The sequence below is a fragment of the Spinacia oleracea genome, chromosome 4, assembly GCF_020520425.1.
Source record: "Spinacia oleracea cultivar Varoflay chromosome 4, BTI_SOV_V1, whole genome shotgun sequence".
NCBI lineage: Eukaryota > Viridiplantae > Streptophyta > Magnoliopsida > Caryophyllales > Amaranthaceae > Spinacia > Spinacia oleracea.
Window position 1 is genome coordinate 48,410,596 of NC_079490.1, and position 23,614 is coordinate 48,434,209.

At 36.5% G+C, this 23,614-nt stretch overlaps 1 protein-coding gene across 6 annotated transcripts in view; it reads right to left on the reverse strand.

Moving 5' to 3' along the window:
• Positions 1–3,813: 3,813 nt before the first annotated feature.
• LOC110802649 (uncharacterized) overlaps positions 3,814–23,614 on the reverse strand; it is a 64,168-nt gene continuing 44,367 nt past the window's right edge. For 3 of the 6 annotated variants that reach the window (XM_022008084.2, XM_022008082.2, XM_022008085.2), the window contains 14 exons: positions 21,584–21,793; positions 20,765–20,836; positions 20,020–20,091; positions 19,874–19,938; positions 19,494–19,596; positions 19,291–19,422; positions 13,843–13,986; positions 9,875–9,982; positions 9,730–9,780; positions 9,532–9,609; positions 9,336–9,449; positions 6,730–6,926; positions 5,809–5,878; positions 3,814–4,274 (listed from right to left, as the gene is read on the reverse strand). In XM_022008084.2, the coding sequence (XP_021863776.1) occupies positions 4,086–4,274; positions 5,809–5,878; positions 6,730–6,926; positions 9,336–9,449; positions 9,532–9,609; positions 9,730–9,780; positions 9,875–9,982; positions 13,843–13,986; positions 19,291–19,422; positions 19,494–19,596; positions 19,874–19,938; positions 20,020–20,091; positions 20,765–20,836; positions 21,584–21,793 (1,605 nt within the window). In that variant the 3' untranslated portion in view covers positions 3,814–4,085. The remainder of the gene's footprint in view (positions 4,275–5,808; positions 5,879–6,729; positions 6,927–9,335; positions 9,450–9,531; positions 9,610–9,729; positions 9,781–9,874; positions 9,983–13,842; positions 13,987–19,290; positions 19,423–19,493; positions 19,597–19,873; positions 19,939–20,019; positions 20,092–20,764; positions 20,837–21,583; positions 21,794–23,614) is intronic. The other 3 variants (XM_022008083.2, XM_056843504.1, XM_056843503.1) reach the window with 3 other exon arrangements.

A 23,614-nucleotide genomic window follows, 5' to 3' on the forward strand; every position in this document is an offset into this window, starting at 1 on the left:
CGTACATCCAGTGGAGCAGAGATTGAGAATTCGGGGGACATTTACTAATACGGGGAGTGCCCAACATTAGCCCACACGGCGCGGTCCTTACTTGTTCAATTGTGACGATGATGGGACATGCGTTATGCTACATAACTACTATTGATTGATTTTAATGCATAGATATTACTAGGGATATCAGTAAGTCATGGATCGTTCATGGCATATTTAGGAAAGCTTAGTCAAGCGATGTTTGGTTTCATCATCGAACACACCGTGTTTGGCCTAGGGACAAATGTAGGCGTCTACAGTTAGCCCCCACTTTGATTGAGTCTGAGTAAGACGAAAATCAAAGTATTGGTAGACTGAGTGCGTCTGGGACCTAGATTGGTTAAAACCAAGTCTAAACGAGGGTCTCATGAGCCCCCGAGTGATAACATTTGACTGAAGGGTCATCACTGGGAATGTCAGCAGCTCCCTCACGAGTCATTGGGAATCTACTGACTTGAACTGACTTCTTACAGAGTCATTGAAGACGTTCAACAGGTAGAACAAAGTTTTTCGAAAACAGACACTTAACTTGACCTTTCTGAGGACAAAATACAAGATACGGAATGGGATTGAATACCGAATATGAAATATGGAATACGGAATAATGACATTTTTAAGCAAGGAATGAAAACCTCGAAAAAGAATACGGAATACGGAATAGTGACATTTTTAAGCAAGGAATGAATAAACTTCGAAACGGAATACGAAATAGTGACATTTTTAAGCAAGGAATGAATAAACCTCGAAACGGAATACAGAATACGGAATATGGATATTTTTAAGCAAGGAATGGACAAACATCGAAACGGAATACGGAATAGTGACATTTTTAAGCAAGGAATGGACAAACCTCGAGATGGAATATAGGGTTTTTCAGAATGCCTTATTTTTCAGAATACAGATTTTTTTTCAGAATGCAGAACTTTTTCTTGAAATTAAGTTTCGAAATTCTTTAATTTTTCAGCAACCGTCACCTAAATGGGTTACGGTAATCCCGGAACACAGTGGCCTGTCAGTGCGCCGCCAGAATAATGTATGGAAGTTTTTTCAAAATACCGTTACTTTTCCGCGGGAAGCAAAACGGAACAAGGTTAGGCGGCTTATTTGATAAGAAATGGGCCAGGTGGCCCAACATTTTGTCGGAATTGAACAATTATGCGCTAGAAAATTCCAGCGCTTGAATTTGAGCGCTGAAAATTTCCAGTGCTTGAATTTTAGCGCGCTGGAAAATTCCAGCGCATGTTTTCTTTAAATACGAACAACGCAGTGGCAGTTCACCATTTCTGATGTTGCTTGGTCGCGATTTTCTCATTATCTCTCACTTGTTCTTCATCATTTGTGATCGATTTTGCACGATTCCTTCACCAAAATTGCTCCCCAAGTTGATCTAAATCACATGTAAGTAATTTCGAGTTTAACTTGCATTTTGGCTTAATTTTGAGTAGAAATTCGTATGATGTTTCATGCCCAAATTGAATTGAGGTTTTTGATACTTGCCTCAATTTCTTGCAATTGTGTGCTTGTATGTGATGTTTATAACATGTATGAGTGACTAAGCATGTTAATTTCTGCAAGTATATTGATTTTGGGAAATTTTGAGCTTGTTCAAAAATTAGCCACCAAGTGTGCCTACGAGTTGATATTGGAATGCAATGTAGGTGTTTTTGGTGCTTTGCTTGCAGTCTACATGGTCTATGGATGATAGAAACTGCATGATTTTGATGTTTGGAATAGTTCGTGGTTGATTTTGTATGTATGAACCTTTATTACTAATTGTGAACTTAATAACATGTCACACTTTAGGAAACGAAATTCTTTGATGCCACTAGTTTGTTGTATTCGGAATTTCGCAATGTAATTGCTTTGCATTGTTGGGTTCGTGGTGTGATACCTTATGCTTTTTTCATACTTTTGCGAAATGTAGTATGTCGGATGGCAGTTCACCCACCACTGAGGGGGATACTTCGGACTATTGTTTGCAGCCTCAGATAGTTTCTTCTCGTCTGATGAGGCGAGAGGGCACGTCTCGGTCCGCTCGGGGCTCTCGGAGGGCGAGGAATGTCTCTTCGTCTCCTCCATTGGAGTCCGGAGGGGGTTCCGACCCTGAGGACGAGCCTGCTTGGTTGGGTCCGATAGAATATGACGGGGTCGACCTTCGGCACGACCTGGAGTGGGATCGGGAACTACGAATTCATCAAAGATTTGTATGGTACATCACAAACTAATGCAACCTCTCAAGAGACAAGGTAAAGCTCGCCTCCCCAGCAGCATAGGCTTAGAGCAACATAAAACCCTAGTATCGACACAAATTACCAAGCTAAGAAAACTAAAAAAACAAATAAGATAAAGGAAACGAAATTCATTAAAAGCAAGTCAAATTTTATTACATTACTTGATAAATCAAACATTAATTAGACCAAAACACAACTGAAAATACTCAAAAAAAGCCAACTAAATTTCGTTAAAAGCAAAACCTAAATCAATAAAATCGAACAAAAACTTTGAGACCTAATTAAAAGAACAAAAATGAAAAAAAATCACGAAAAAATCAAGAATACCTGCTCGAATTTAGAGAGATGAAATTGTACACGAGATGTTGAAGAAGATGAATCGTAGCTGAGTGTTGGTAGTTCTAGAGGACTTGAGGAAGAAGAGAGAATACGGGGGAAGAAGAAAGAGAAAACGGGCGGAAGAGAGAGAAAGAAAATATGAAAAATGGGTGAAAAGAGAGAGGTCATTCAGGCGGTGACAATTACAAAAGTACCCTTAGTTTTTTTTTATTTTGTTGGCGAGATGAGGATCGTTAGATTGATTTGATCGACAGCTGAGATTAGTTCTCAGTTCTCAGCATAAGGGTGATTCTCACGAGATCATGTTTCTAACACACATATATGCCTGCTGACACTTGAATTATCGTTTGAAAGGTTACCTGATTCTAACACACATATATGCCTGCTGACACTTGAATTATCGTTTGAAATCTGTAACCTTAAGATATTTAAGCGTGTTTATGATGTAATTTTTTCAGACTTATTCCCGTATTTTGCAGTGACATGTGTGAATAATGGTGGGTAACAATAACAAATAAATACACAAATTCTAATAGGAATTTATGTAATATGGGTTATTGTTTCATTTTGCAGCTAGACTATGAAGTTTTTATCAATTTTTAGGAATTTTGATTTCCCTGTGTTCAGTTTGAGTTGAGTGACGAACAAAATGAGGGAATTCGTGTTTATATATGTAACGAGGGAGCCAAAGGATGAGTGTATGTCTTTATGTTTTTAGCCTGTGTCCAATTAAAAGGGAAGGAGAATTGAAGTATTTGCAATGTATATCTATAACGTACCTCTAATGTATCTGCAATTCTGATGTTTCACAAACACCTTTTTGATATATCTCATTATCTCTAATGCAAATTATATGGCCGAGATTTGAGGGATGAAGATGGAGGAAATATTTTGGTCTAGCATGGAAAGATTGAGACGAGGAAGGGAGTAGCTGAGGTAGAGGACAATGACATTGAAATTTAAGTTAGGTGGGAAACATGCCAGCTGTGCACATTATTTAGTTTGCAATACACAGAAGTGAAGGAGTATTACGATTCCTTCAAAAAAAAAGGAGTACAACGATAATTCGCGGGCATTGATTAAAGCCGCACGATCTACTTAATCCTCGGGCTGGTACAACTTCTCACTCTTCTCATTTTAAATACCCTTCTCACAGGATCCGATCATGTGATTCAAATATGAAATAATCAGCAAACAAAAAGAGCTGCCCAAGTGACCAGAAAATTATTGTTCATTCCTCACATTATCAGCAACATTCAAACTATAGTAGATTCATTCACTAAACTAATTTATAATGTAGATATCAGCTGCTCTGCCACTTTCTCCAAAGAAATAGACAGAAAGGCATTCATGGCTTCACCGATAATCGATGGACGGCATTTGGTATTAACTTTTCCTAAGACGATTTCCTAATCACTACCAAGCTGTGGTTTATAGGGTGAAAATGATCAACATATAAACATCATGTTTCCTCGAAAATATTCGTCATACCATCCTCAGAAAGCCACGAACTTCAATCAGAAATTTAAGAAGATTCTGTCTGAACCTTTTGTGATTAATGCGATCCAGTGTAGAAGAAAGCTGGTTTGAGCTCGTAAGAGCGTGTAACGCATTTGCTAGTCTGGTCTTGAATGTTGGATTTGTTTGTTTCTCTATCAATTCACTGCACAACCGCTGAAATAGCAGGAAGAATCAAAGATTAGTTACTGCTAAAGTTTGCCAAGGAAGATCCAGAAGACAGCATCTTTGCCTCAAATCAAAACAGGTAACAGAACCACACAAGTTTTTGGGCACCAGTACAGAGAAACTTTGGCAAGCGACAAGAGAAGTACAAACCATGTTCCCGTCATGTAAAATCTAGTCCCAGTTCCCAACAGAGTGATTCAGTTTTGATATACTAACTCGCTTTCAAATCACAATTTTCATTGTGCTCCCTCATATAAATGTTTCTCACTAGTTCTTTTTCAGAGTCAAATTTATCACTTAAACCCCTAATTTGTCATAAAATACACTGAATAGCATCAAATTTGTAGATTAAAAGCTGAAGTATGTCACAAAAGTTAATTTAATATTTGTATTCATAAAAAATTATAAGGGCCAACATTTGGTGTTTAAGAATGCAAAAATTTGCTAGAAATTGACTCATTTCAGTTTATCAAGAGAGAAGGTAGACAAAGCCCAGCCAGAATACTCTTATGACCCTAAAAGACCGAAATAATGACTTATATGATAAAAAATTCATCACACGGCACAGCTACAACAAACAGGCACCCGATATTTTGATACCATAGTGGATGAAATAAATTGACGCTGAAATTTTATCTCAAAAAGGGTATCAAATCCTTCAAATTTATTCCAAAATACCAAATTCAGCCATCTACTTCAAGACTGATCTTGAGATCCCCGATTTATTTTTCCAAAAATACCTGCCCCCTTAACGCGAAATCTGCAGTGAGGTTGCAGTGCAGTTTTCATACGTCTAAAATCATCTTTATTCTATAAGGAAACTTTTGAGGTCATTAACGTAAATAACATTTTGGTGCCCCTATACAATATACAATAATACCCTCAAATTTGTATGCCCCTATACAATAAATAAGTACAAGAAAACTTATTTAGGATGATTAGTCAAATAACAGGAAAGGAATAAAGGGAAAAAAAGTCAAACACTTACTCCTTAATTCTCTCCTTGTATGTTTTTTGAGGGAACTCCATTACGTATGTTTGTTGATGTTAATAATTTGAGAAAAGAGTACGACACGTAAACATCGGTTGATCAAGTTTATTCAGGAAAATAAAATAGGTTAGACAACTGTCACTTAAATTCAAAACCACTTATATTCGCACGCATCGCATGCATATGAGAAAATATTTTGCTTTACTTTGTTATTAAATTGTTGCATTGGTTCGATGTTTGCTAAATATAGATACGTCAATTTTTCTTTAGAGAAGTTTTTGAATAATTTTTTAACATATTATTTCAGGTTAAAATGTAATGACACAAAATGTAATAGACTAATAACACAAATCTGCTTCTTATATTTGCATGCATCACGTGCATATGGGACTAGTATTGAGAATTACAAGGGGATCCCAAGCTCATTTGGGACATTGTTGATTCTAAAATCTTGTTGAGCTATTCAAGGCTCAAATATATTTAAATCCAGTTTTAAGACTGATCAATGTGGTATAAGACGAGGTCTGTTACCTGATATAGATCTGGCCCACAAAGAATTAAAGGAAAGAGAGCATCTGCTGCTGCACTCACCAAGTCAGTGCTGATCCCAAAAAAGTTTAGTTAGAATTGTCTATTGAATGTCAAAAGCATATCAGAAAGAACAGCCTACAAAAAGAAATTTTAATAATGACTTATATGATAAAGAACCATTTACATACCATATGAAGAATTAATTGAGACGTTCACAGGGGAATTTTGGTAGTAATTTTACTAATAATCAGCTGCCTGATTCTACAAGCCTGAATTTGCATAGGTCAATCTATGGCAAAATGAGATCATTATGAGTTGCCTAAAGACCCTACCTTAGAGTTCTTTGTTTCTTAAATCGAGTGTGAGGAAGCCAATAATACTGAAGCAATCAATCTACTTTCCTGGAGGCCCCTTACTACAGATCCGCGTCTTGTTCAGCATGAATGGAGGAAGGACTAACTTATACTTCCTCCGTCTTTTAATACTCGCAACGTTTGTTAGTTTCACGCATGCCAATGCACAACTTTGATCATTTATATCTTCAATTCTCTTTATGCAAAAATTATAAAAAGTTGATATTTTGAAAATACACATTGAGACGAATCTAACAAGATCCCACATGACTATGTTTTATCTTATATAAAAAGCACTAAGAATAGTCAAAGTAGATTATATGAATAGTGACAAAAGTCCAAACGTTGCGAGTATTAAAAGACGGAGGAAGTATACACCAATGATGCTCATAGTAGACCAGGATGGTGAAAGGACTAACTTATATACACCAATGATGCTCATAGTAGCCAAGAGGATACCAGAATTTAGAGTGGAACCTACTGCCCCTAATTAAATTGATCAAAAAGGTGGGAATGATGCAAATAGATACAATATGTAAATCTGTTAACAGTGAGAGCCAAATTATACCTGTAATCCTCAAACAGAAGTAACTGCAGCAAGGAAGGAAGGAAGCGACTCAAAATTCCTTCCTGAACATTCTCCCCTGAATTATTGACACCACTAGCATGTGAGCCTAAACCCACACTTCCAGCGATAATTTCTTTATAATGAAATGAAGCAAGGGCTTTCAAAGCTCTCAAGCACATGTGAATGACTTCTGAATCCTGCACCATTAGCAAGGCAAAAAGGAACAGATACATCAATGGCTGGTCTATCAATCTGAAATAAAACTTTAGCACAGTGGTAACCAAACTTTTCTGCTGCTTAAAATGGTAGCCACACTAACAATCTAATATCCAATGACTATCTGATTCACCCAAAATTAATTGGACCAGATTTGAATGATTCTTAATGGTATTTTCTTCTTTTCTTTCTCAGTTAGAAACGGATGTATGCTTCAAAACAGAGCATGAACAACCCCCATCATTCCTTTATTCATTCCACGGATATCCATTGTCGATTTTTTGTTCTACAGTCAATTACGTTGTAAGTTGTAATTTCAATATAGTTGTTCCACAGTAAATTATGTGCATCAGTATGTTGAACTAATGGGTATTTAGATGCTTATTGTTATTAGTTGTCACTGAAACGATCTGCTTAGACCCAAATAAAATAATAAAATGACACACCGTAAATCCAAGTTTAGAGGGTTTCAAAGCGTGTAAACGAGCAAACAGGGTTAAATGGTTGCTCGAGAACACTCGGAAATTCCAGCATGCAAGCTCAACTCAAAACAACAACAACGAAGCCTTAACCCCAATGATGATGCTCCGGCAAACTCGACTTCTTCATATTATTCTTAAATCCTTCCATCCAAGTCATCTTCGGTCTCCATCGGCTTTTTCTAAGATCCCCTCGGTACCAACCCTTTACTTTCCTTACAGGTGCATCTTTTGATCACTGTCCTACATGCCCAAACCAGCAATCGGTTCTCCCTTATTTTATCCTCAATATGCGAACTCCAATTTTCCTCATAATATCTTCATTTCTAGTACCTTTTAAGTTTTTCTCATACATTCATCTCAACATACGCACCTCTCTGCTACTCCCATCTTCTAATATGTTTTTTTCTAAATGCCCAACATTCCGACCCATATAACTAGGTTAGTCTCATCGCCGACCGAAAAATATTTCAAAATTAACTTAAAAAGGTGCATTACGGTCACAATCCATTATAGCCAACCATAATCCTATTTTTCGCATATTGGTCAGTCTCTTAATTCTTCTGCAGAATTGACCCAAGGTACTTAAAACATTCGCCATTTGGGTACTCCTTACCATCCAATGTTACTTCATCCCCTCCTGACTCCCGCCTAGTGCTAAAACAACATTCTGTGCATTCTGTCTTGCTCCAGCTTATTCTACACCCCCGAGATTCTAGTTGTTGCCTCCATTGTTTCAATTTAGCATCAACTCCAACTCTTGTCTCGTCCACCACACAATATCATATGCAAACAACATACGCTATGGTATTTCACCCTAATAAACCTCGTTAATTCATCCAATACTGCTGCAAAGAGGAAAAGACTCAAATCACTCAATAAAGACCCTTGGTATAATCTATTTGTAAAAGGGAAATCCTTCATTAGTCATTACTCCATATTCAATATTCACTCTCTCCTAAAAGTTACATCCTCAGGTAAAAAATAGCCGAACACAATAACCCTAGCATATTTCTAGAATATTCACCAAATAAAAACTAAACCAAAGAATATTATTCAGGGGCTAATTAGTTAAAACTTAAAATTTAAAACCAAAGTTCTAAATCTAATTATTTCAGAATATTACACAGACAAACAATGACTAAATATAATCTTTTACAAAATACCACTCGGAAAACATGCTTTTACTGAAATATAAGTTCTTGTCAAAGATTTTAAAATAGTTCAAAAGATAAGAAGAAAGAACAATTCACAAAACGAGAATAAAAGGAGTAAGAAGAGGACTTTGAGTAAAAAGGCCAAGATGCGACATATGAGATTCGACCAAGCAAACAAGAGAAGTACATAGTGTCATAACCACCGAGGCAAATATAATTTTTTCTGCTACATTAGTATACTATATGGCGTTAGTTAGGGGATTGAGGAAAATACGGTGTGTTGATAGGGCGGAGTACATATATGTAATGTATGTCGGCGACTGAACATGACTTCTTTTCCTATTTTCCTTTGCAAACTTCTCTCCTTGGATCATTCTTTTATCTTTTCTGTTTTTATTTAAATCTGTGTGCTTCTTCTTTTAACCCTCACCTTCACTTCCCGAATTTTGCGTGTTTACTCTCTTTATCATAACCTTTTAATTCTCTTGCTTCATGTTTCGGGGATGGTTACCTATGACAGTTCATGTTAGCCGACCTTAAATCATTAGTTGTTGTTTGTTGTTGTTGTTGTTGTAGTATACTACCATTTAGTGTCAATGTACCATATATATGAAGGATTTTTAACTTTTTGTGGGGGACGCGCTACTGTGTATTACCCAACTGACCGACCCCTGAGACAAATAATATGCATTTCCTTGGCAGTACATCCAACAAGAACAAAAGGGAAAAAATGAAAAACAAAAAATAAGCTTACCTGATGGCGCAGTCCAAAGTCCAGGGTTGCAATTATATGTGCCAAAGCTTCTACATTTAGTTGGCTGACCATTTCAGGGTAAACCTCCAACATGTGCGACATCAATGAGAAATACTGTACGTAGTCGTAGAAATGTCAAATTCCATAAGTAAATTTGGAAGCTTGCCATATACTAACGGGGTGGATTTGAACTTACATCATGACATAGTTTAGGGTACTTCAAAAGATCAATGGATATCAAAGGCGTAATTATGTGGATTCCAACAAAAACAACCTGCAGTTAATCAAACACAGAGAGGCCTTGTCATCAATACCAACATAGTTGTCAAGGTCTTATATTTAGCATGTTGATCCACTTTATGACTTGTCCAGTGCTACTGGAGGTGAAATAGACCTGAGATATGCTTATAACCTCTGAGTCGACAGAACCAGTTGAGAAGTCAATCTGTAAATTATCAATAACCAGTCATAAGACTCATAACTTAGCATAGAATGGGTATGAGAATTAAATTCATTCCAAAACATACAAGCAATCATACCAGATCTTTTGAGCAGAGGCTAGCAAGAAGTTGAATCAAAGCACGCAGATCCTTGTATTTCTCAGTTTTTGCTTCATTGGCTAAGGTGCTCGAATGACTTACAGAAATCTAATAAAACAAGAAAGAGAGGAAGTCTGTGTTAAATACCAACAATACATCGCGCTAAAAAAAGAAAGGAAATCAGACCATCAAATTTGCAACCAAGGTAATATAACAATGATGTCAAAGATGTGGACATTAGGATCCTTGCAAATCTAACGACTTGATATCGCAACAAAATCATAAGCAACAGGCAGGCCAGTAGGTTGCTAACTTACAGTTGAATATTGATCAAATAGAAACAATATCAACAAGAAACTGAAACCATTATTTGGATTGGTAATGAGTAAAAAGGAGGAAGGAGAAAACTTTGATCTTTTCTGACTAGTTTCATCTGTAAGAAAAAAAAAGATAGGCTCTGTAGAGTCGTGCAAATAACAGGAAGTCCATCAATGAATACGGCTAAATTTGGCAAAACTTCAATAGATGTCTGGATTTGTTGCAATAATAAGTGATTCCTGTCTAGAATTTTTGTAGGTTGCAGTGAGCAGCAGAACTCCTCGGGGAAGAGCATACATAATCACTCTCATTAAACTGGTCCAGCTTATTTTTAAGAAATTCTAGATTTCAATAATGTGATTGGTACCCAACAACCACCCACTTGTACATTTTCTATCCAAAGGAACTTTCCATGCAAAAGGGCCCTACACTTTCAATCAGATTTTAAATTTTTTATTTTTTTTTGGCAAATCAGATTTTAATCTCTAAAATATAATTGGAGAAAAGAAAGGGTTAGTAGGAAATTTTTGTAAATGGTTATAAAAAGAATTGCTAGTGATAATGTCCAGAACTCCAGAAGAATCCCTTAACAAGAGTCATAAAAGGAACTTCTGCCAAATCAAGCAAATCACAGAGCTCACAACACCATCATTTCAAGCCTCCACCTACTATCTTTCACAGGGATAGAAGCCTTAATCTTTGAAACATAAAACTTGTCAGAAGATCTTCATGGACGAAGGTGACCTGATAAACTATCACCTCTTGCTTCTTAATCACCCAACAACCTTTCCAACTCTATCCTGTCACCTACAACGCTCAATCTCAAAAATGATTTTGTAGCTTGGTATAGGATGTGGACAAAGACTGTCACATAAAAATTTCCTGAGTTGAAGATATAACGGCAACGAGATAAGAACGTGTACATTTCATATATTACTCAAAGGTTCAAGATAAAGTATATTCTCAGACTAGTGCACAGATATTAATAAGATTATTTAAAATTTTAATGATTCATAGCATATTAAAGTTCGCAATCACAACCTAAGAATCTTATTTTGAATCTAAAGGATTATGGAGAGTATATTCTATATAGTGTGTTGCATATGAAAAAGGTAACTACATTTAGAAAAATTATACCTTTCCAAATTGTATCCACATTTTCCCACATGAACTTTGCAAAAGAAGAAGGCGTTTTTTGGGCAAGAGAAATGAGAGGAAAGGAAACAAGCACCCTTAAACTTCCTAGTGTGTTTAGTGGGAGAGGAAGAAAGACAATGAAACCTTCTCATGTTTGGTGAGAGAGGAAGAAAGGAAACAAAGACCACCATATTCCTTGCTATCTTCATTCTCTCACCAACGGCTTCACCATAATCCCCCTAGGTCTTCCTTTTCGCACCACCGTTCTCTTGTGCCGCTAATCCTGACCAGGAGACCACCGTTGCTCATCATTGTGTGGGTAATACGAGCGCCACCACTCACCACAATTTGCAAGAGGCTTTAGTTGTCAAATTCTCCTCTTACATCCTTTTTTCTCTCAATTTTCTTTGTTTTTTTCGGACAGTGGGAATTTTTCTAGGGTTATGGTGGTGGATTTGTGAGGACCATGGTGGGGTTGTCGGGATCCAAATTTGATGAGCTCAGTTTGGTGTATGGTGGTAGGCTCGTTGGTTCGGTGAGGTGGCAGGTACAGAACGGTGGTGGTAATTGTGAGTGTAGTCCGTCGGTGTTGTGGGTGGTGCTGGTGATTAGAGTCGGTTTTGTGGGTGGAGGTTAAATGTGGATTGGGGTGGGGGTTTTAGAAAAGAGAACGGAGAGAATTGAAAACCTTAGGGGGGGGGGGGGAAATAAGTGTAGAGGGTTTTGAAGGGAGTACTAATCAAAAGAAGATAAAGGGAATGACAAATTGGATCTATAAACAACACTTGAGGGAATCAACTATCATCTTGGTCATCCACTTATCCTTCCTCGGTGACCTCAAACAAAACGAACCCAAATTCCTTTGTTCAATATGCAAAGATATAGAAAAAAAATGAATAATATCCAGAAATAATTAAAAGAGTAAAAATATATCCAAAAAACTCAACAGATCCCTCCCCTCAGACAATGAATTTTCCTACCCGCCATCCGCTCCCCGTTTCCCCTCTCTATCTTACCTTACACTTCTCTCCTGCAGCCCTCTACTTTGTTTGTCAGTCCCACCTTTCAATGAAAAGTTTTCTGAGCTCCTTTCTCTCCAGTCTCCAGTCTCTACAATTTTCATTGTTGACCATGACATGACCATTGTCGTCGTCTCCTATGAATAAAGGCCCCAATATCTCATCTTAGCATTTCGTCCACTGAAGCTCAATTTCAGAAATAAGGTAATTTTTATGTTAACCCTAGACCTGAAATAGGCCAACTCTTTTTGCAGGAGGCTCAACAAGGTTTTTTAGGGTTTCCGAAAAGAGAAGGTAAGTCAGATTTATCCTTTCAGGTATCTTTGTCGGTCTTATTTTTGCTACGGCCATATCCATATCCATACCCAGATTATGGCATGTCACCGAGGGTGTGGTATAACTACCAACTCCGAGCATCACTGCTTTTCATCTCTCCTTCACCTCATCCTTTCATCAAAAACTGAGTCTTTGAACGGACCCTTTTAGGTAGTTTGAAAGACAAATCCTTCCACTCTTTACAATTAACGAACTCATCAATAAACATAAATCTCTCACTTCTAAGTTCTAAGTGATAATGCTAACCAAACACTTCAAGATTTTGTTCTTCAGCTTTCCTATATACTCAACAACTTCAATTGGACAGGAGGCAATGTAACCAACATTTGAGCAACTCATCAAAATTGCGTAGAAGAGTATTAGCACGGAAGGGGTGTTTTATGCATTATGGTGATGAATTTCTGCTCGTATTTTGATGCTCCCCAGTTATGTTTCATCACTCTCAAAATTTTAAGGCTCATTGTGGCCTCAGAACCTTGGTTGTAACTTTTAGGTCTTAGCGCCAAAAACGAACTGCAAGTTTTCCAAGAAGATCAATTCAACTATAACGTATCCTAAAAAAATGTGGTTAATCTAGTATTTATGAGGTGACACAATTTTATCACAGATGTACAGCTAATCATAGAAAATTGAATTATTATCATTACTTAAATTCTAACAGTTCAAAACATTGGACGTGCTAAGAAAATAAAACATTAGGGGTAACATAAACAAGGAAAAGTATCATAAAGGGAGGCATGAACAGTTTGCGTCTATCCTATCAGACTCCTTCTTCCTTGCCTGTGTGTCGTCCTAGTATTTTTGGTATGGCAATATTAACATTCTGATTCAGAAAGTAGGACATGAGCACTACTCGCAGAGATATCATCCATTTGCAGGATGTAATTCACCACTGCTTTCTCCACAGCTTCCAACAGAAACAGTTTCAGATAGCTAATTGTTGCTATAGCTTATGTCGCCAAAAGACAATCTTAATTGTGATCCCGTATTCATCATACCTCCCTTGTTGCCCCTGTCGCAAATCGTTTCTTCTACCCATTGGAACAGCGGCTCCCCCCACCCACCAAAAAAAAATGCTCAAAACGCTAGTTCATCATTAACAAAACCAGGCTAATACATCAATAAAGCCGAGGACAGACACAGGCTTCAGAAATTCACCTTGCCAATGTTATGGGAGGAGTATAACTCAAGCAAACGCATACAGAAGGTGATGAGAGTAGCAGTTTCTTGAGCCTCCAGGTAACTAATTTGGCCCTCCACCCACTGGACAACAAACTTGAGCAGCAAATAGACAACTGCAGGCTAAAGAATATGTATCATTAGATCTGATAATAGAACATATATCGTGTAATATAATAAGTACAAAAAATGAAAACCTAATAAGTTATATGTTGATCAATACTAAAACCAGTAGAAACAGTCACCTATAAGTAATATAAGCAACATAAAACATGCCATGCCTAACTAAGGTTAACCAAATGCCTTCTCAGTTCCATGACTTCCATCTTATAAATGCATCGTACATTCCATTACCATCATTAATTCATTATCATCAAAAATAGCAACATATATATATATATATATATATATATATATATATATATATATATATATATATATGTTGATCACATCAAGCTTTCCATTCGGTCAAAGCTCGTCTCCTATACTTCCAAGAACAAGACCATCTAGCCTTTGTGATTCAACGTTGAGAATTTCACTCAATAATTCGAGTTTTGAGATTTAGCTACTAGTTTATAAAGTCATATGTTGATCACATCACAAGGGAGAAGGATGCCAAAACTGTGACAACGAATGAGCAGTCAGAAGAAGGTGGCGGCCTTTAAAACCAGATCACAAAGCAATCGAGGGCCATAAATATCAAAACAAGGTTTTAGTAACAAGTTTTATGAAATTGAGAAGATACATTCATCATGAAGAGTAAGATGAGGGCTGATGTCTGATGCTGACAAGTATATCAAGGAATTTTTATATTGCCTTGTTTGGTTAGGAGTTGTTAGCTGGTTTGTATTGGTTGAATTAACTGTTTGTGTAAGAGTGTTTGGTAAATTACTCCCTCCGTATTTTATCAGGTGTCAGATTGACCGGCACAAGTACTAAGGAAGTATTAGTTGAATTTGATATAATAATAATGCAAGTGGGGTTTGACAATAAAGAAATATAAAAAACAAAAAGTGAGGTGTAACAACAACAACAACAAAGCCTTAGTCCAAAAATGATTTGGGGTCGGCTAACATAGATCGACATAAGAGATCGTCGATGTGACCAATCAAACAAGATTGGAACGAGAAGTAAAAAGAATAAACAAAGAAGAGGAGGAAAGTGAAAGTAATGAATGTGAAATAAGAGATAAATATATATAAATACAGAAAAAAATATTATAAGAGATAGTAAAAATAAGTAAAGTTTAAAACGAGAAAATAAAAAATAAGTACAATAAGTATATTTGAAAATAACATATAAAAGTGAGCGTTAAAGAAAAAAAAAAAGACCGTGCACAAAAGGTTTGCAAAACGCAAGAAGTAAACTAAGAGGATCAAAATGGAAGATGTATAAGTCAAATAACGTCATCAACGTATATTCTCTCCCTCCACTTTGTCCTATCCAACGCCATATTTCCCGCAATCCCAAATAGGCTCATATCATGCTCAATCATCTTCCACCAAGTTTTCTTAGTTCTTCCCCTACCCCTTGCAAGTTGCAACCCTATCACTTTTCCACCCTTCTAGTCTCCTAACCGGCCATCACTTGGTCTTCTTCTTACATGTCCAAACCATCTTAAGCGATTTTCCAACATCTTTAACTCAATTGGTGCAACCCCTACTTTCTTCCTAATAATCTCATTCCTCAATCGATCCTTTCTTGTATGGCCACACATCCAACGTAACATGCATATCTCCGCCACATTCATCTTATGCACGTGACAATAGTTCATTTCCAGCATTCTGTGTCGTATCCGTGCCGTATAACAACGCCGATCGAATTGTCGTGCGCTAGAATTTTCCCTTCAATCTTTGGGGCATGCCTGGATCACATAGGCACCCCGTGATACTTTTCCACTTCAACCAACCTGCTTTGATTCTATGAACCACATCCCCATCCAATTCCACATCCTTTTGGATAATAGATCTTAAATAGCGGAACATCTCAGTACCTTGGACAATTTTCCAATCTAAGGTAATGCCCCCGTCTCCCTAGTATCTCTGTTTTGGACTCCACTATGCTCCATATATTCCGTCTTGTTTCTACTCAGCCTAAAATCACGAGATTCCAAAGTTTGTCTCCATAACTTGAACTTAGTTTCCACTCCTTTTGTTTCATCAATCAACACAATATCATCCACAAATATCATGCACCAGGGTATAGCTTATTGAATTGACCTCGTCAATTCATCCATGACTATAGCAAAAAGAAACAGGCTAAGCGTGAAACCTTGATTTACTCCAATTGTAATGGAAAATTCTTCGATCTTACCAACACTAGTTCGCACACTCGTGCTAACTCCCTCATACATGTCCTTGATGATATCAATATACTTCCTAAGAATTCCTTTCCTACTTAATGCCCACCAAATAATTTCCCTCGTTAACTTGTCATACGCCTTCTCCAAATCAATGAAAACCATATGTAAATCTTTTTTCTTATCTCGATAATTCTCCATCAGTTGTCTTATAAGATGAATGACCTCTGTAGTCGATCTGCCGAGCATAAACCCAAACTGGTACTCCGAAATCTTCACACTTCTCCTCAACCTTTGCTCAATAATTCTCTCCCAAAGTTTCATCGTATGACTCATTAGTTTGATTCCTCGATAGTTCACACAATCTTGGACGTCACTTTTGTTCTTGTACAAGGGGATTATAGTACTTTTCCTCTAATCCAACGGCATCCTATTACTTTGCCAAATCTTGTTGAAAAGATTTTTTAACCATATAACCCCTCTCTCTCCAAAGCATCTCCAGACTTCGATAGATATGCCATCGGTCCCACTCCCCTCTTGCGTCCCAGCTTTTTCAATGCCACTTCGACTACTCTCTTTTGAATTATTCGCATAAAGTCTAGGTTAACCATATCCTAAGGGATATTTGTATCTCCAATATCGCTCCCTTGATCCCTGTTGAACAAGTTATGAAAGTAGACCCTCCATCTATCCTTTATTTCTTTATCCCCCACCAAAACCTTTTGATCACCTGTCACAAAATTAATCCTTCTGATGTTTCGCGTCTTTCTATCTCTCATTCGGGCATGTCTATAGATGTCTTTTTCCTCTTCTTTTGTATCCAATTTTGCGTAAAGATCCTGATTCACTTTGCTCTAGCCTCCCTTACGACCTTCTTTGCTTCCCTTTTAGCCTCTTTGTACTTCTCGTAGTGCTCATCACTTCTACATTTTTCCAACTCCTCATAGCATTCTCGTTTGCTCTTTATAGCTTGTTGCACATCTTCGTTCCACCAAGATGTGCCCTTACTTGGTGGCATTCATCCTTTAGATTATCCTAGGACCTCTTTCGCCGCATCCTTTAAGGTGTGCTCCATTCTTGTCTATAATGAGTCTATATCCAAATCCATATCACCGTCCCAAATACCTTCACTCGCCAACTTTTCTTCGAATTTTAGTTGTTGCTCCCCTTGAAGTTTCCACCACTTGATCCTAGGCTCCACTAGTGGTCTTCTCTTCCTTACATAACTTCTACCTCTCAAGTACCACAAGTCTATGTTGGGTTGATGTACTCTCACGAGGGATCACCTTACAGTTGGTGTAGCACTTTCTCAAAACATTCCGTATTAAAGAGAAGTCGACCTGACTCGTATTACCTCCAATCCTATAGGTTACTAGGTGAGAGTGCTTTTTCTCAAACCAAGTGTTCATTATACCCAAGTCATAGGCCAATGCAAAATCCAAAAGTAGCATTTCCTGCTTCATTCCTATCCCCATAACCAAAACCACCATGAATGCTTTCAAATCTATCGCGAATCGAGCCTACATGTCCTTTGAGATCCCAACAATGATCAGTTTCTCACTTCTAGGGACTCGTTGCACCAATTCCTCCAAATCCTCCCAAAATTCTTGTCTAGTTGAAGCATCTAGTCCTACTTGTGGTGCATAGGCACTCATAATAGTTACAACTTCATCCCCTATCACAAGCTTAATACTCATAATTCGATCACTCTTTCGAGACACGTCCAGTACATCATCAATATATTCTCGGTCACTAAGGATACCGACCCCATTCCTACCCCTACCTTTTCCCAAATACCAAAGTTTCAAAAATGGAATTATTAAGTGGGCTCATAGGAAATTAAAAAATAAATGAACAATTAAGGAGTGGGTGTAAAAATTACCCATAATGAAATTGTGACTCCTAAAAAAATACGACAGGAAGTAATAAGTGTGACTCCTAAAAAAATACGGCAGGAAGTAATAAATGTGACTCCTAAAAAAATAGGGAGAGAGTAGTTGTTAGCTGTTTAATATGTAAAGTAAAATGACCATCAGACATATTTTGTTGTTGGACACTATAGTTTATTATGTTAATTATTTTTTCTTTATTTTTGGAATAAACATTAAATAGAGGGTAAATTGTTTTTTACCACCTAAAAAAACAAATTTATCTTTTACCACCTAAAATTAAATTAAAAATTGTTTTTACCACCTCTTTACTAGAAATATGGATGGAAACGTTATGCGATCCCATTTCAACGACTATATTTTTTATTTTCTTCTCTTCTCCCACGATTTTCATGTATATAAGCTACAATTTTCCCTTACTTCCCATTAATTCACATAACGTTTTCATCTATTTTTTCGCTTTCAAGGGGTATTAAACAAGTTTTCATATTTTTTTAGGTGGTAAAATACAAGTTTTAGTTTTGTAGGTTGTAAAAAACAATTTTTCGATTTTCATAGGTGGTAAAAAATAATTTGTCCTTAAAATTTTAAATATATAAATTCTTGCTTTGCAAATAGAGAAATGTTATTAATTTTACAAGCATGATTGCAATAGCTTTTAAGTGCTTAAACTACTCCGTAATATAAAATTTATAAAACAAAAAATGAGTGAAGTAAATGGGGTGAAATGAAGAAGGGGACGCGAGTAATGTTTTTAGAAGCGAAATAATGTAGGGTGTCGGTTGGTAAGTTTACATTCGTTTTTTCAAATCTCTAATTGCAAAAAGCTCATATGTTGAGTTTTCAAAGATTGGCCTTTTCATCCCAAAATTCTCTTCAAACCTTTGTTAACCAAACACTTTAAATTAGCTTTTTCAAAAGGTCAAACCACTAATTCACATCAAAAAGCTCTTTTTCCCTCAAACCTCTCTTACCCAAACACCCCCATTAACATTACCTCTGTTACACATTAATTGACTTTTCCCAGTTTTCTATATTTCAAACTAATGTCATAAATGACTAATATCAATCTGTATGCATTGGCCCACTAAGCAACTACCTTCATCCCAAATAAAGTACAATTCATCGCGAAATATCAATCTATATGCATTGGCCCACTAAGTATCTATTCTTCTTTCACCCTAAACTCATAACAAAAGACAAACCAACTGACTACACAACAGTGAATATGTTCAGTACCTCATTCTTGTAAATGTCAAGAAGTGTTAGAATAGAATTCATTACAGAAACTCCCATCTCATTAATTGCCTTTTGTGTCCGAGGTTCTGAGGCACTAGCAGCTCCACGTAGCCGCTCCAGTAAGCAACTCACCTATCCATGCAGAAACAACATCAAAATATTAACAAACTGAAAAGTTCACTTTCTCACAAGTTGTCACTTACCACCATGATAGTCTCTGGTTGCAGAGAGACCTTCTTGAGATCATGTTTTCCCGACAGATCCTGGAGATAAGCTGTCATATGATTCATGAGATCACGAACATACCTTCAAAAAATTATACAATGTTATCAGCATATGTCCAATCAAATATCAAACAGAGTAAAAGTAACAGTTGCCGTTTCACCCAAGGGCTTGAGTTTTTTGTCCTTGAGACCTTAACTCTCCTTTCGGATGCAGGTGACAGTGTGACACACCCTATATGTCTTGCTAATAAAATATCTTCAATTCTCCAGAAAAAAAAAAAAAAAAAATATATATATATATATATATATATATATATATATCTTTAATTCTTTATTACTTCAAAGAAAAGGAGTCTCACTGATTTGATGTCTCAGAATTCCTCAATCCAGATGCTGAAAGAACTAGAGTTTGTGCAAGAGACCGCTGCACATAATGTGGACAGTATAATGATTATTATTATTCTTCAACTTTCAGATGATAAAAGCCCAGACATACTGTACTTACTTGGTGAGAAGCACTCAGTGAGAACAAACTTCTTTCGGTGACAAAAGATTTTGCCAAATCACGCCATGAATCCTACAGTGTATAAAACTAAAACTTAATTCTAGTTCTGTGATTTGACTTCAAAGAAGGAAAAAAAAAAGACAGTTTAGCTTGTGTTTGTGAGTCTCTCTATGATCCTGAAATTAAACCAGAAAGATTACCAAAGAGCTGAACAGCTGATTTCAACAAGCAAAAAGTTCACTGTTCCAGCTGTAGGGAACTATTCTTCATATAAAATTGCACCATTTGACGTAGCCTATACTAAATGAGGCTATTTTCAACACCCCATTCAACTGACAAGTTCTGAAAAGACACCGACAACTATACAGACAAATATTTGAGTTATTCCATCCTTTCCTAAATAATCGCAACACTTGCGTCTGTCCGTAGTTTTACGAGAACGAGTTGGCAGTACGTGAAAACAGATATTTCAATGCACAACTGGGGTACTTTAAAGGTTTCTGAGAGAGAAAACAATAAAAAAAATAGTGGAAGTAGGGTCAGTGGAGAGAGAAACAATAAATAACAGTGGTCTCTTGAAGTGTCGCTATTATTCAAAAATGGCCAAAAGTGGCAAGTGTTGCCATTATTTAGAAATGGAGGGAGATGTTTTTTATTTTTGTTTTTTTCAAATAAAAAAAGATGGTTTTCAAATAAAAAAAGAAACCACTTTTTGAGTCATGTAAAAATGTTGACTATTACTCACCAAAGAAACAAGGTGGACGCTGATCTCCCCATGTCCAACTAGTCCACTAAATAGATGGCGACAAGTAAGCTCCTGAAAAAAAAATGCCACCAGATGTAAGATGTGATTGAATGACACATCGATACGTAGCAGCAAGGAACTAAAATATGAATTTCGGTATTCACTATGGTTTGATAGTGAATTTCTTTCTTATTCCAGGAAGGTGAATCAGATAACACGGTCCACCATTAGCAAAACAAACCAAACTCCCCATTCTCCAAATAAAACCAAAAATAGGATACAAAGTTGTTGATATTGAAAAGCTATACAAAAGTATACGAAGAAGACACCAAAAAACTGTCACCCGCAATATAAAAGGAGAACTGAGAACCTAAATTTTGAAAACCAATCAATTTTACATAATCAAGAAACATCAAGAATCAAAGTTTATTTCCAGGCAAAAGGATTAACAAGTTCATACTGCTAATTTCCATGTTCATAAATAGTTCCAACAAACCAGCTGTCAATATTTATCCTAATTACAAGTTCGTGAATCATGCAAGATACCAGCAAAAAACAATTGATTCTACAACTTCGAGAAAGGTGAATGGCCCAAAAGAGATAGGTTAAATTTGTTACAAACAAACACAGAGAATATGATCAGATAGTGTTTGTTCAGCACTATGAATTACTGAGTTCCAGAAGAAACTAAAAGTAACACTTGTGGATGCCTAGATTGCCATTAAATAAAACTAGTCTATAAAGGTAATTTTTCATAAAAATGATAAAGCAAAGCTACGGCTAACAAAATTGTTAGGCAAATAGCAGCTCCCTCAATACCTGCAAATCCTTCTCCCCCGGATATGAAATCAGTGTTGTCATGGATATTCGAACAATAACATCAAGGGCATGTTTTCCTTGATTATGTCCTCCAAAAAAGTCAAGCAACGCCTTTTTGGAATGCTGAAGCTGATCCGGGTCACTTCTTCCATAACCCTCAGGACACATCAGATACGTGCGAGACCACCGAGCAAGGAACCATATAACAGCCTGAAAATATTGTCCGTCGCTGCTCAAATAATCACTGAAAGGCCTCACAGGTATACGACATGAGGCGATGTTTGTCTACTAAGCATAGCATAGCATAGCATATTAATGACAATTACTTCATCTGTTTTGACTTTGGCCAAGATACTTCGACACTTTTGTGATTTATTCTTAAGAAAATACCGTCATGTGGGGTCTTGTTAGATTGGCCTCAATTAATATTTTTCAAATATTAAACTTTTTACAATTTCTGCTTATTGATAATGGAAAATATTAACATTTGAAATCATGCATGTGAAAACATGCCATAAGAAATGTGTCAACTACAATTCAACCGGAGGAAGTATATGACGAGTGGTGGAAGGATTTTATAATATGTCAAACAATAAATGCAACCAAGAAATCAGATTTTGGAGGTGGAAATTTTAAAACAGATAGAAGAGAAAAGGGTTACGGAACTGGAAAACAGTACACACATCACTTGGTTAAAGGTTGGTTAAATATAGGAATCTACTATCTATAACAGGAATGGCAGGAAGTGTTTGTTGATTAAGAATAAAAGGAATGGAAGGAAGTGTTTGTTGATTAAGAGTAACAGGAATGGCAGGAAGTGTTTGTTGATAAAGTAAATATCCTAACCTAACCAATGTGATGAAGGTAAGTACAGAAAATCTATAATAAAGAGGTCGGAACAGAAATATTATACAACATTCTAAGCGAAAACAAGGGGTAAAAAAAACCTCACCGATAGATTCAAATGTCAAACTTGAAAAGCTACAACAAATTTTAAATCCTATATTAGACCAAAGCATGGGACATAAAAATAAAAGCAAATTATTGATTAGATCAGAAACTAAACTAAAATAAAAAGAGAGTGCTACTAAGCACCATAGAATCTTCCAAACCATTAACATCCCATTACTACAATAATTGTCATGCCATCAGCTACAAAGATCCACAATTTCCATGGATAGGAAACTCAACTGCCAGCACTAATGGCCGCATGACATTTGTTCACTACATACCGTTCCATAACATGCATTTTTAAATCACATCATAATATCCATTGCTAACCATTATGTAAGGATTAAGGAATGAGCTCCACTCCACATGTTCCAGAATATTGTCCACGAATCTCAAGCTACTGTTGTCAGTATAACTCATTCTACCTTTCGCTCATACATGGAAAATGAACCCATACCAAAAGTTTTTAAAAAAAAAACGTGGGATTCAAGGAAAAAATAATTACTTGCTCTAATAAGCCCACACATTCAGGTTTCCAATCCAATGAATTGATCCTATCAGCTTGCTTATATCTCATTTACTACACAACCATCAGGACATTTACTACACAACCATCAGGAGAACACAAGCTGGGGTAAACAGCTTGGTCTAAGGATGTGTTTACTCAACTATCATTTTTTCTCAGATTTTAGCAATGCTTGCAAGATTCATAAGCATGGCTATGCTTGGATGAGATATACTATTCTAAGATTGTCTTTGATGTATCTATTTGATTTTCAAACAAAATTGTAGTCATCCATTTTGTTAGAGTAACTGATCTATGTTTCTGTTGATGTAGATCTTAGATGTAGATTTCTATTTGTCGGAAATGAATACCCAGTCTGAGTCACATAGTTATACACTGTGTTGCTCAACATTGTAATATATCAGGGGAATACTATCATAGCAGGATTAGCAAATGTAACACTACGCATAGGCCATAAGACAACATCGAAACAATTTTGATGAATTGTTGTACATCATGTTCAACTACAAATAAGTGTTACACAGACACACATGCAACCAGGACAGATTGAAATA